The 14,840-nt window shown below is 44.8% G+C and overlaps 1 protein-coding gene across 11 annotated transcripts in view; it reads left to right on the forward strand.

Annotated features, from left to right (window-relative positions):
- Nucleotides 1-14,840, forward strand: part of PEBP4 (phosphatidylethanolamine binding protein 4) — a 247,095-nt gene that overhangs the window by 145,788 nt on the left and 86,467 nt on the right. For 10 of the 11 annotated variants that reach the window (XM_025463103.3, XM_049100942.1, XM_049100943.1 and 7 more), the window contains one exon: nucleotides 5,348-5,446. The exons of the other annotated variant lie outside the window; for it this stretch is intronic. In XM_025463103.3, coding sequence (XP_025318888.1) covers nucleotides 5,348-5,446 — 99 coding nt within the window. The remainder of the gene's footprint in view (nucleotides 1-5,347; nucleotides 5,447-14,840) is intronic. 11 annotated transcript variants of the gene reach the window in all.

The raw sequence follows: 14,840 nt of genomic DNA on the forward strand, positions 1-14,840 counted from the left end.
TTGTCATATAAAAGTTTCAAAATTATATCTAGTTAAATATATCAATCTTTTCCTTCATGCCATTTACTGTTAACAGTTTGGTGTGTACTTTTCCAGACATTTTCTATGCATATGCAAATATATCTATAAATATATATATAGTTAGATATATGAAGTTTTCCTGCACATTTTAAATGATACCATTCACACTATTCAGCAGCTTATTTCACTCACTAGTATATTTTAGATATTTTTCCATATTAAAATATAAAGATCTAATTCTAACAGAGTATTCCATTACATGAATTTACTAAATTGCATTAAATCACTTTTTAAAGATTTTTTTCATTTTCACATTTAAATCTGGAAATGTTTTGGCATATGAAAGAAATAGAGACTAAAGTTTATTCCACATGGTGAGCCAGTTGTCTCAGTAGCACTTAAAAAATAATCTATCCTTTCCCTACTTGTTTGAAATAATGTTGTCATATATGAAATACCATATATTCAAGGAGAACTTGATCATTTATTAGGCACACATATATTAAGGACATGGGTTTATCTCTAGATTTTCTACTTTGTTTCCTCTAGTTACTTGTTCTTTAATCAATACCATGTTGTTTGAATTATTATAGCTTTATGATATATTTTAATATCTACAAAATCAATACCATTTCCCTGTTTTCCAATATTGCTTTGGTTAATTATTTTTGTCTTCTATTCTGAGCTTTAGAATTATTCCATGAAGTTCCCAAAACATCTTTTTAGGATTTTGATTAGATTTATGTTAAATTAGTTAATTAATTAAAGGATATTACACATTTGTAAATGATTCTTTCAATTTAAAAGCATAGCATGTAATAAATAAATAAATAAAAGCATAGCGTGTCTCCACATCTAATTCAAGTTTTCTTTTTATGCACATCAGTAGTGTTTTGGCTTCTTTGTCTGAGTCTTGGATTTTTCATCAAGTTTATTTCTAAATATTTTATGTTTTTTATTACAATCGTAAATGGGATTTTAAAAATGTATTTTCTGACCATTATGAATAAGTACTGATTTTGTGTGCATTACATAACAACTCATTGTACTAAATATTAAGTTTAGATGTTTCCAACTGAGTCTTTTGGATTTCTCATGTAGGCAGTCATGTCACTTGCAAAAAAAAAAAAAAAAGTTTAGGGCAGCCCGGGTGGCTCAGCGGTTTAGCGCCGCCTTCAGCCCAGGGCCTGATCCTGGAGACCCGAGATCGAGTCCCATGTTGGGCTCCCTGCATGGAGCCTGCTTTTCTCTCTGCCTCTCTCTCTCTCTCTCTCTCTGAATAAATAAATAAAATCTTTAAAAAAAAGTTTAACTCAAAGAAAGAGATAGATGGTTTTATTTCTTTTACAGTATTTACACTTTGTTTCTTTTTGTTTGCTTATCACTTTGGCTAGAACCTATTCTTGGGAGCATCAATTATACAGTTTTTGCTTCTGGGATTTTATTCATGATCCTATCACTTAGAGGTAGTCAACATTTCAGTTTCAGTTTTCTTGGTTCTCTTTCCATGGATAGGCGACATACATGTGTATGATAGATGTTTTTGGTCTTCTACTCTGCTGGTTAACAAAGACAATGAGATCATATCTTAAATAACATGTAAGGAATAACATGTGGGAATAACATAACATGTGGGAATTACACACACACACGTGCACACGGGCTCTTTGGGATATGATCCTTCCTTCCCCCTAATATTTTCTTTTTTTAAGATTTTATTTATTTAACAGAGAGTTGATGCATGCTCATAAGTCAGGGGAGGGGCAGAGTGAGAGGGAGACAAGCCGACTCTCCACTCAGCAGCGATTCTGATACAGGGCTGGATTCCAGGACCCCAAGATCATGACCTGAGCTGAAGTCAGATGCTTAACCAACTGAGCCACCCAGGCGCCTCTCCCCTTAGTATTTCATCTGATTATCCTTTTCTTCAGAGTTCTTAGAGATTTCCTTTGACTTTATCTTCAGATTCTCTATTTAATTTCCTATAGCATTATGTGGTTCAGTGACTTTTGGGGGTTTTTAACATTCAACAGTATTTTTATCTCTTTGGCAAGTTGCCAGTGATTCCTCAATTGTCAGAGCAAATGCTGCATGTGGTCCTCTCCCTTGATGGCTCTAGTATACTGACCCCACCCCACTCCTTCTTTGACTGCTCTTTTGGCGGTCACGGTCTTGGCATCCATGACATTATGGCCCCTGGTTCTCCTCCCAACTCACCCTACCCCTTGGAGTTCCCCACTTCCAGCCTAGCCACTCTGTTCTCACTGTACTGTTTCTCCCCGACAGTCTCTTCCATCCTCATGCCCACTACTCACATAGTAAGTCTTGAGAGAGCTCCAGCCTCACAGCTCCATTTAAGGGATATCTCTCCCTGCACGTTTGTTTGTTTGTTTGTCAAGATTTTATTTATTTATTTGAGAGAGAGCACAAGTGGAGGGGGACAGAGGAAGAGAGAATCCCAAGCAGACTCCCCGTAGAGCACGGAGCCCAACTCAGGGTTCGATCTCAGAGTTTATGACCTGAGTCAGAATTAAGAGTTAGACACTTAACTGAGCCACCCAGGCACCCCTTCCTACATTTTTTAACACCAAACTCACAGTCTCCCAAATTTGTTACTCGTGGTATTCCTGGCACCGTCGTCCACCTACTTGCCCAAGATAGACTATCAGGGGCATCCGAGACATCTCCCTCTCCTGCAGCGGCCCTATCCAGTCACTTCATGCTGTGCATTACACAGTACAAATGCCTATTTGTCTTCATTATTACTACTTGCGCTTTCAAGCTTTGTGATCTCTCTTCAGGATATCTCCAGTTGTCTTTTTTTTTTTTTTTTCTTTTTTGCTCTTCTTTTAGTTTTTTACTCAATGTTATTGTATGCCTTCCCAAAGCACAGACTTAATCATGTCAGTTGTCTATTGAAACAATCTCAGTGGGTCCTGTGGCAAAACAAATTTGTTTAGAATTAGAGAGCATGAAATGCTCTCTATTATCAAGTCCCTTTCAGCTTCATCTAGACAGACGCCCCTCGTCCCAGCACACCAAGATTCTTGCCATTCCCCAAAGAGCCCCATTCCTTTGCACAGACACTTCCCTTTGCCTACAGAGTTGTTTTCCTGACCCTGCTCATTCTTCAAGATCAAGTTCAAAAGACAACGCTGTGAAGGCTGCCTGGATTCCTAAGATAGAGAGGTATAGGCTCATTCTCCGTGTCCCTTTAGCACTTGGTAAACATTCAGGCCCTCGCACATTGTTCCACAGCTACATCTCCTTCAGATGAAGAGGAGCCCAGTCTCTTCTCTACTTACCTTATTCATATCGTACTCTCCCACTCTTTCTCATCCAGTATACTGACCAGCTTGAGTCCCTATCCAAGTGAAACCCAGCTACCATTTATTTCACGATTGCACCTGAAAAGTTAAAAGCACACAAATGTGGAATGTAGTATTACCTAGGAACCTTACTACAAACCTGTGGTATATTCAATTTCTCACTTTCCAAAATGACTATTTCACATCTTTTTCTTGGTCCCCAAACTTCCTATAACCCGCCTTCCCTTAATGACCTTGCCTCTAGTTCGCTGAGAAAATAGGAGTTTCCTCATTCCTCATCATCACATTCTCCAATTCCGTGCATCTGAACCTGTATCCTCTGCATCCACCAGAGACTGGTCCCTCCACTTTTGGTCTGGATCCTGTCTCCATCCTTTTTTCAGAGTCTTGGCTCTTGCCACGTCCCCTTTCTCCTCTCTGTCACTTATATCTCCCTTTCTACTGGATCATTTCCACTGGCCTGCAGATATGACTGACTGTCACCTATCTCTTAAAAGTATAATAAAAAAATTGTTTAAAGATCTCTTGACTCTTCCTTCCCATCTAGTAACAGCCACTCCATGTCTCAGCTGACTGCCACACTAAAATTTCTTTTATCATCTTTACAAAATATCTCCAATTCCTCATCTCCTGTCTTATCTCCACCTATTCCAAACAAACCTCAGTCCTTTCTACTCCACTGAAACTGGTCTTGCCAAGTTAACAGTGTCCTCAAGTTGTCCAATCACACTGTCACATCTGTATCCTCCTCTCACTCTACCGTTCACCAGAATTCAACATAGTTGACCCACCTCCTCCTTTTCAAAACACTTTCTGGCTTGGCTTTCATGATACCTGTTCTTTAGGTGTTCCCCTCACCTCCTTGTTCAGGAGGCAGCAAACAATATGAGAGGAGGAAACAGCCAGTACAGAGGCCTTCAGGTGGGAAGGAGTGAGGGTTGGAGGAACAGAAAAAATAAAACCCTCCACCTGACCCTACCAAGGCCCACCACAAAGCCTTCTGTGGCCTGGCTCCCACCCAGATCTCTGACCCTGCCTTGTCCATCCTCCCCCTTGCTCACCCCTAGTCACATGATATTCTTTCTGTTCCCAACCCTCACTCCTTCCCACCTGAAGGCCTCTGTACTGGCTGTTTCCTCCTCTCATATTGTTTGCTCCCGCCTGCACAACCCTATTTTGTTTTAATCACAGTGCTAGTCACAATTGGACATTTCCTTATGGTTGGGTTGTTGTTTTTTTTTTAAACTCTGTCTCCTCCCTTGAATGAAAAACTTCCTGAAAGTAAGGCTCACACTGTCTTGTTCTCTGTTGGATGCCTAGCCTATAGAACGATTTCTGGCACATAGTAGGTGTTCAGTAAATGCTTGCAGAAGGGATGAATGAATCCTGGTATTCCTTGCAACTGGTAGAGTTCCTGACACAGACTAAGTTCTCCTCTGTTTGCCAAATTAACAGATAAGTTGCTCCAACTTAGTGTGAACTTCTTGTGAGCAGAAGCCCTGTTTTAAATTTCTTTGTTTCCATCAGAGCACCTAGCATGATGCTTAGTAAATATACTTGTTTGATTTATTCTTTTTTTAGATTTTATTTACTTATTCATAAGAGATACAGAGATATAGGCAGAGACATAGAGGGAGAAACAGGCCCCCTGTGAGGAGCCTGTTGCAGGACTTGATCTTAGGACCTCGGGATAATGACCTGAGCCGAAGGCAGGTGCTCAACAACTAAGTCACCCAGGTGCCCCTAATTTATTCTTCTTCATAAAGGGAAAGCCAAGCTTTTCAGCTGTCTACTTAATAAACTTCATTTCTCTGAGAGTAAACACATGACACAAGAGGAATGTCACCAGAACAAAGATAGACTTGGGTAGAAAGCCATAAAGGTTGGTCAGCCACTCTCAGCTGCAATAGAGAAAAAAAGGAGACCCAGCACCCTGCAGTTTTCCTGTCAGAATTCGAACTCCAATGCTACATTTCTTTTTGGTGAATGTGTTACAGGGCGCAACCTACATCCTGGTGATGGTGGATCCAGATGCCCCAAGCAGGTCTTCTCCCAAAGCTCAATTCTGGAGACACTGGCTGGTAACTGATATCAAGGTAAAAAGGCCAGAAGGCACTTTCTGATTCATTTGGGGTTATAGCTGGGAGATTACCGTTGCATGCAGTTCTCGGCTCCCAGGCAGGAGGGCTGGGGATTCTGAAGAGCAAGGACTTCTATGTCAGGTTGCGGCGCACCCCCCAACCCCCGCCAGGTGTCACAGCCCTTTCCAAGTTTTCTAACAATTTCGAAAAACATCCAGATCAGTTTTGCACAGGTAAACGGGCTCTCGGGATTAACCAGATGGGGAGAGCCCCAATTTGTCATGTTTGATGATTTCTGTAGTGTAAATACTTCCACCATGGCCAGCTTCGAGTTCCTGATATTTTAACAATTAACTCACAAATTTTCTGGAAATTTAACAATTGGCTCCAGCATTCCATAATTAGAGGCTTAGATTTGGAAGCATGAGGGTGATTCTGTGCAGTCCAGGTCACAGACCTGACCAGAAGGAGTCCTGCAGGAGCTCCTCTTCCTGATGGGCCAAGGGGCATTGGGAGGCATGGAAATTTCCTTTCCTTTGTACAGAAACGAGTGGCCTCCCCTCATCTGTGTTCCTTTACCATCGCATAATTGTGAAGGAGCCTGGCTCATCCCTTCTGGAGCAGGTCTGAGGAACAGAAATCTGGTGTGCCGTGTTAACAGGCATTATGTAGGGGAAGGAAAAAGGTTCTATTCCCAAACAAGTTTTGGAGACCTCAGGTTGCACCGTATCAATCCCATTCCTCAACGAGGTGTGTTTTAGAGCTTTTAATATTCTAATGTACACTATATAATATGCATTTATTTTCCAACCTCATGTGACTCTTTAATCTTTTGTTCACGAGTGCCTGGCCGCACACTTTGGGAAAATCCATGCTTGCTAGCTTCAGCCATCCATGCATCTGTGCCTAGAGAGCTCGCGGATGGCCTTCTCATAGTGTGCAAAGGCCTCAAGCCATGAGACAGTGGGAATCCAGAACTAGAAAGACTAAGTCTGGATCTAGGTTTGGCTGGTTCCCAAATCAATGATCACCATTAAGTCCCTTGGAGTCCCTCTGGGCGTTTCATGTTTATCTATAAGATAGGAACCGTGTCACCTCCTCTATGTAGTTGTCATGATAATCCAAGGATGAGAGAGCATCCTGAGAGGACTTTGGAAAACATAGTGCTGCAAATGTAAGGGGTTTGTGTTTTTCCTTCTACCACTATGGGCCAGAGGGAGGGATATAGTGTGAACCAGCCACTGATTCTCCTGAGCAAGGCAGGGGCTCTCACAGCTCCTAGAGTGGAGGTCTTGGGGAGGAAGCTATCCTGTCATCCAGCCCCTGCCCTGCGACCACAGGCCCTTCACAGGATGCTCAGGTCGACACCCCATCCTCAGAGGCAGTGCTGAGCTTGGAAGGGGCCTCTTCCAGGGAGGCTTCCAGCAGTGGCTTCTTGGACAGTGCCCGAGGGAGACCAAGAGCGTTGCTTCAACACACTCCCCTGACCAAGCAGCCCTCGGCCTGGTAAAGAGCCTCGAAAATACCAGCAACATGCAGAGGGGCAGAGCTGGGGGATTTTCATGCCATTAGGGCAGGGAGCGAGGGCACGAAAAGGAAAGGTACTGGCTCCTGCCCCAGTCTAGAGCCTTGCCGTTTCCTGTGCTTGGCATTCCCTGGCAGTCACAAGGGGACGAAGCTCTCAAGAAAGGAGTATCGCTCCCTGTGTAGTGCACCTGTGTAGTGAATAGTGCAGGGATAGTGCAGGGATAGGGCACGGCCTCACACGCCAGGCTGTCCGGAAGAGCGTTCTACTGGGGCAGTTCTGAGGCAGATTTCAGGACCTGTGGTGGATGGAGTAATTTCAGCATCAAGGGCACCTTGGGGGCAATGAGGCTGCCTCTCTTCCAAGCCTGAAGTCCCCTCTCCCCTCCCGCCCCGCCGCACTCCCCTCACCCCAGGATGCACTCAGGACAGTTCTGTTATAGACGCATGGTGACCCAGTCATGGGTTCTCAGCAGCCCAGCTGGACAGAGCAGGTGGCAGGTGGCAGCTGTCCGGCAAGACTGCTAAGCCGCAGAGCTTACCAGGGCCACCTGCCCGGCTGTGGCCCTCAGCCTTCCCGCTCAGACCGGAGGAGGCTTGGGTTTCAGACACATTTTCACCCACTTTCTCTGATCCAGGGGTCCAGCAGGAAGCAGCAGCTCTCCTCAGCTATATCCACTCAGCCTGCCCGCCAGCCCCCAGATCCCTCCAGCTGCATGGCCAGTATAAAAACCAGGCTCATTTAGGTCTCAGGCCAAAAAAGGGGAGGCTTTCATCAAACCAGAGGCACTTCCTTTGTGTTGGCGTTAGCCGTGGCTGAGCGGGTCTCAGACAGTAGAGCACGTTCCAATCTGCTGGTAAACGTGTTAAAATGCAGATTCCCAGGCACCACTTCCGTCAGTGTGGAGAGAAGGGAGGTGAGCCAATTGAAGGAAGACCACGGAGCTCAGAGTCAGAATGCCTTGGTTGCTACTGTCATCACGCATCTGTGGAGCAGTTTTCAAGTGACAGTCACTTCTGACACTTCCTTTGGATCCCCACAATCGCTTGGTGAACTAGGCATTATCCCCATTTTGTAGGTGGGAAAGCAAGTCTGGAGAAATTGGGTGATGCAATCTCTCATCTAGTGGGTCCTAGAGGTTGGGGCTTCATTTCCAGCCCCCCAGCTCCAAACCACACACCCTTCCTGCCATGCCACATGGTCTGGTTCACACCACATTTCTCCCAGCAACTCCACGGTGACAAGAGGCATCCCACTGTGCCCTCTCTGTAAGATGGGAAACAATCTCTGTGGTTCCCCTGCCATTCCAGGGCTCTCTTTCTGATTCCCTCCTATGGATAGATGCTTCCAGGGAACCTGCTCGGGGAATGCTACCTTGGGAAGTCAAATACACCTGGTAGGCATTTTGAACCCTCCAGTAATTTTAACACTTAATACGTTAGGTTAAAAGTAAACCCTACATAGTATCATTACCCTCAGCAGTAAATGGCCTCAGCAGTAAGGCACAGCAAATGTAGAGTAAAGATTCCCTGTGATTCACAATGACCAGGTGGAAGCCAGACTGGTCTTGATGTTAGGGACCCAGGCCTAATTGGGTGGTGGGTGGGGCTGCGACCGTGGGAGCCCCTCAGTAAGGACAATCTGGGGGCCATCTGCTCAGGTTGAAACAGCAATCAGTTCTTAGGAATACAGGGAACATCTGCATCCCCCTGACCCCAAAGAGAGGCTGACAAGAGTCTACTGTAGAGTGGGATAAAGCTCTAGATCTCTGGGCCGCTGTACAAAAACAGGAGAGAAGTCCCTCAGTAGGAACCGGGCATTCATGCTACCTTTGTTCACTGAATTCAACTAATATGGATTGATCATTGTTTGCAAACATAAACACAAGAACTCTGGAGCCAACCTACTGGGTTCAAATCTGAATCCACCAGTATCACTATGTGATCTTGAGGGGCAAGAAACTCACCCCACGTCCCGATATGCTCACTTGAAAAGTGGGCCTATCTGTAGTCCCTGCCTCACACCGTTGTCATCAAGTTCAAATGAGCTCTTTTAAGTAAAGTGCTTAGGACAGTACCCAGAGCACACAGGAAGCTTGTATAACATTATTTTGCCGTAACATTATCTTTTTTGTTCCGAAGTCAGGCGTGACCCTGGCCCTGCGGTTACAGATGCGCGCATAGCAGGGCAAGTCCTTGCCTTCCATGGGCTTCTGCTCTAGTGAAGCAGAGGAAGGAGGCTACAGCACAGGGAGGAGGTTACAGGGGCACCAGGGGCTCTCGCAGGATAGAACTTCCCACAGCGATGGGTTCCCATCAGCTCAGAGGCAGCACCAGGTGTGGGTCCCCAAGGCTGGCCAGACCACCACAGGCAGGGGCTGCTAGAAAGCATGCTGTCCTCCACCCCCTCTTTGAGAACTCTCTCAATGAACAAAAGAGATTTTGAACAGAGCGGTGACACCTAACATCTCTCTCCTCTCAGGGCCATGTCCCCAGCTTTTTCTTGAAGATGTTTTTCAGTTCTGATTCAATCTAACTAATAATCTTTGTGCTAAAGCCTAATTAAGCTATCAATTAATCTGCATCATTCATTTCAGAAGAAAAGCTTATTGGTTCATCCTCTATTTGTCTCTGAAATTAGTGCTCAGAGCTTTTCATGCAGATATTTTCATTAGACTTTTTATTGTTAATGGGAATATTGAACACAGGAAGATGGTATATTAATACCTTCCACAAAGAATATCATGACTGGTGACAAAGAACACTGAGAACAATTAAGGAGACAAGAGTACCTTTTTTCTTCCAAAAAAGAAAATCTTCCTAGAAACCGTCAATGATTCTAAAATTTGCCCTGAATATCTTTTTTGTTTTAAGAAAGAAAAGCGAAATGGCAAGTTCATGTTTCCCTTTCATTCAGTGCCCTCAACCTTTGGCAGCTGTAAGTGCAACCGATTCTAGGTGGAATTAAAAGGATCTCTAAGAGTCCATTATTCTGTCGACTTTTCTATAAGGATTGAATTTTTCCATAACGAGAGGCTGTTTTTTTAAAGGACCCCTAAGTGTGTTAGGTAAATAAATGGGAAACCAAATAAACGGGCAAGGATTTTAGCTCTTTACTTTTCAATTACGCAATTAGCACACGTCAGGACACTTCTGCTTGAGTAAGTGGTCCCACTGCTGAGCGATCTCAGGAAAGTTACTTGACCTCTCTGAGACTGTGGCTTCTTGTCTGTAAAACTGACACAAATTTTTCCACTTCAGGGTTGTGACAGGAAAAGGAAATTACATATGCAAAGAGGGAAAACCTTTCTAGAGAGAGGCTCTTTAGAAAACTGGCAAATTTATCGTGTTCCTAACCAATTGAGCAGCAGATCCTGTAGAAATTTAAATACACTGTGTGTGTGTATATGTGTGTGTGTGCAGTACTGGAATATTATATATATCCTGATATTGCATATATTATGCAATATATATATATATTCCAATTCCAACATCTATGCTCAGTAGCATGCTAATGATAATAAACGGAAGAATTAACAGTCTTTATCAGGACCTTAAGTTCAGAACAAGAGATCAAACCAAGGAAATGGGATTAATTAATTAATTTCTTTATTTAGACCTGTATTTTTAGTTTTTTTCTGCTATTTGTCCACTTGTCCTTGCATGCTTTGCCCTGTACTGTGAGGGTCCATCAATTTAAGTAGTGAACACCAGCAAGGCCTGGCTTATGCTCCCTAAATATCTACAAACCATAAAGAACATCTGGTGATGGGGACAATGCAGGGGGGCCCTGGTTATAAAGCAGACTTGTACAAAGACACCCTGAAAGGGCAGGGACCAGGCCTGTACTTTCGGGTCAGGTGAACCTGGGATGGCTCCAGGCTCTGGCACTTCCAGATGGGAATTCCTGAACCTCTGTTTCTTCATCATGAAAATGGGCATGGGAAGAATATCTCTTTCCCAGCATTCAGGGACATTAAGGTGCCCGACATTGAACAGAATAGTAGGGACTTGGTAAATGTGATTCTCTCCCATACGACCCCCAACTTGGAGCAGCCACTTAGAATTGAGCAACTTCAATTAGCTCTTGGACTCATGCTTTGCAAAGTAAGAATCCTAGACAATGACACAAACCTTGCAGTAAAAAGAGCTCATCCTTTTGCCTTTCGAGTCCAGGTGGGTTGAGGCCTAGCCTGGAGGACCTGACCTGACCAGGACCTGCTTTCCTGGAGGTAGTAGTAGTTGGGGCAGGGTGGTCGGGGGGGGGGGTCCCCCTCATTGAGCCTTTGGGAATTGCCCTGTGCATGCTTGGAGCAGACCACAGCCAGGGCCGCCAGCGCCGATCAGGCCTGCAGTGTGCCTCCCCCCCCCATCCAGGACTGCACATCTTCCCAGACACTTTCCATCTGTATTTTTTAACACAAGCCAGCACCCGCTCGCCATTTCCTTATCATTCACAGTCCCCACCTTGCTGTCATTGTCCTACCCCAGAGATGCCTTCGTTCCCATTCAAAATAATTTAAATAAAATGTTGCTACAAAGTGGAATATTATCTTTTGATGAATGTTTTTAAAGCCCTTTAGGTTTTCATGGTAATTTGCGGTGTAAAATTATTTGGAGATAAGAGCCAAATTAGCTCTCGTATGCTGAGGTCGCTGTGTCCTGTTATCCATGTGAGCAGTGTTTAAATATAATCAGCCCTCAGACTAATGCAGCATAATTGTTCATTTGAAATAGCTTTTTTTACTCCATTCAATGAGTCATTAAAATATTCAAGGGATAATGCAGTGAATTGGAAATGAATTTATCATATTATCCCATACATGCTGTAGTGCTTCAGGTAACTAAGGAGAGGGAGAGAGAGAGAGAGAGAGAGAGAGAGAGAGAGAGAATGAATATAATGTGTACAAGCAGGAAAGGGCCCAGTCTCTACGGGAATATGGTCAACAAAGCCTTTTACTTGGTTTATGGAAACTATGTATAGAGAGGCTGACCGGGAGGGTGGGGAAAAAAAGGAAAGTGCTGTTCTTCGAAGAGCTCGTGCGCGCTCTCTCTCTCCCTCTCTCTCTCCCTCTCTCTCAGCACTCCGAGAGTCTGTGCTCCACCACAGCTCCACTGTTAACTTATTTTTATCAAATATGTTTATATCAGAAAGTCGTTATGGAAACCATTTCTGCCATCCAGGAGAATTCCTGGATCAGAAAGAAAATTCTCTCTCTCTCTCTCTTTCTCTCTCTCTCTTTCTCCCCCCCCCCCCCCGCCTCCCCTCCAACCCTGTCACACACACACTCACACACGCAGGCACTCACACATATATTTCCCTTACACAAACCCGTGGATGCCCCCCCCCCAAAAGGGACAGCATAGTTTTGCCCACCCAATTCTGAACCAGGCTCTGATGGGGACACAGGATGACTCCCCTTCACGGCCACGCTGTAACATGGGTCGCACTGAGACAGACACCCTGGCCCGGCGTGAGGACCCTGCACTTGTCACTATCCACGGGCCTTGGTCCTGAGCACAAGCCCTTAGGAAGAGACAAAGAGGGATGGGTAGCGGCATATTCGAGGGACCCCTCCTCGATTTCGGGAAGGTTCTATTAGTGCGCACTGTTCATACCACACCTCAAAGAGTGTCTTCTGCTCTGGCTGCAGTATTTTAAGAAAGCCAGTGAGCAGCATGAGGAGAGCCACCAGAAGGGCGAGGCTGTGCAGAAGCGACATCAGGTGGACAGGGACTGAGAGAGGTAGGGATGGTTAGCCTGCTGGGAGGAAAGGGAGACATAAGACGGCCTTTAAACATTCCTTGACGATTTTATTAAAGATTTGAAGAAATCGGGCAGCCCCAGTGGCTCAGCGGTTTAGTGCCGCCTACAATCCAGGGTGTGATCCTAGAGACCTGGGATCGAGTCCCGCATTGGGCTCCCTGCGTGGAGCCTGCTTCTCCCTCTGCCTGTGTCTCTGCCTCTCTCTCTCTTTTTCTCTGTCTGTGTCTCTCATGAATAAATAAATAAAATCTTTAAAAATTTTTTTGAAGAAATCTAATTGGAAAACAAGGGTAATCCTGCTGGGCTCCGCTGGGCAAAGTTAGAACCAATGGGTGACATTTACATAGAAGTAAATTTTGGCTCCATTAGAGGAAAGAATTTTCTAAGAATTTGAACTGCCTAAGAACTAAGCGTATACTCCACAGAGGAGGGAGCTTCTCATCACTGGAAGTACCTATTCATGGGTGACCCAGGGAATCCGCCCCTCTCCCCGCCAGGCATGGAAGGCCAGAATGAGCAGGTGACTTGTTAGGTGTTGCCACCTGCGTATGTCCTCTCCTGGCTAGAAACACTCTTCTTATGGCTCACATTCATGTAACATATTAACAATAGCAGTAATAATTAAAGAAGGAAGGGGGGGTGCCTGGGTGGCTCAGGCAGTTTAAGCCTCCAGCTCTGGGTTTCTGCTCAGGTCATGATCTTAGGGTCGTGAGATTGAGCCCCGTGTCGGGCTTTGTGCTGGGTAGGGAGCCTGCTTAAGAATCTCGCTCACCTTCTCCCTCTGCCCCCACCCTCCACCTGCACCCCTGCAGCTCACGCTTTCTCTCACTCAACAAAAAAACATAAAGAAAGAAGAATAGAAAGAAAAAAAGAAAAGAGGAGAGGAGAAAAGAAAATAAGAAACAACACTTGCTCACTTAGCATGTGGTTTTGGGCATTGTGCTTTACATAAATATCTCATTAAGTCTTCACAAAAGCCCTAAGAGGAAGGTAACAAAGACAAGAAAAAGAAGGCCTCACAGATACCAAGTGGCTGATTGGGATTTGAATCCAGAGCCTAGACATGTGATCATGATACCAGATTGCCTCTCCAGAGTTGAGGTAGGCGCTACACCCACTATCAGGCCTGGCCCATGCGACAGCTTACATGAGTGCCAGGTGTGGCTGCTAAGGGCCTCGGTGTGAGTGGTACGGTTTGAGGTTCCTGGCCCTCTACCCTTGGCCACACCCGTCTCAGCCTGAGCACAGCCCTGGCCTTGGAGTGCAGCACACACCTAGGAGGTAGATCTTCTCACTTACCATGAAGCAAATTATTTACATGCCTGAGTCTGTCCCCTCATCTGTAAAAGAGGACACTCGTGTCAACCTTGCAGGTACACTGTGAAGACTCAGTGAGATAAAATATGTAGCACACTGGCAACACAACATCGGCCACCTAGTAGGTGCTGTTTATGGGCTGGCTCTCTCCTGCTCACACATACTAGCACCCTAAGTCCTCCGCAGGAAGCTCAGAAAGTCGGAGGTGGACGTCACTCCCAAGAGGTAGGGCAAGAATGAGCTATCTGCATGGTTACCAGTTTAAAAAGAACTTAAGGGTAAATGGCAATGCAGGCATAGGATTTAACAGTGAAGTGTTGGAACCAGCTACTTAACCCGCACTGTACTCAGCACTGTGGCTGTTAAATAATATTAATAATTGATTCACAGAGAGACATAGGTTTTTGATAAATAAGTGTTGGAAGAATTTAAAATGTGATTTTTTTTTTCAGCTACTCAGTTGGAAGGACAAGGCTAACATATAGGAAATAGGAGTACTTAAGGGGTATAGTGTCAACTTTAACTGGGCTCTTGAGACTCAGGTGGCTATGCAAGTGCAGACTTTCTCCCTTGCAGTGAGGCAGCCACTCCTCCTTCAAAGCTCAGCTCGTGATGCTTTCAGCTTTGTCCTTCTTTGCTTTGTTATTATTTATGGGTCTCTTTTCCTGACTAGACCATGAGTTCCTAGAGAATAGAATTATATCTTATTATATCCCCAGCACTTAGCATGGTGCCCTGAACATAGCAGACCCTTAGTAAATGTTGGTTCAATCAATTAATGGAGGCATGAAGGAGTGAATA

This window comes from Canis lupus, chromosome 25 (assembly GCF_003254725.2).
Source record: "Canis lupus dingo isolate Sandy chromosome 25, ASM325472v2, whole genome shotgun sequence".
In the NCBI taxonomy this organism is placed as follows: domain Eukaryota; kingdom Metazoa; phylum Chordata; class Mammalia; order Carnivora; family Canidae; genus Canis; species Canis lupus.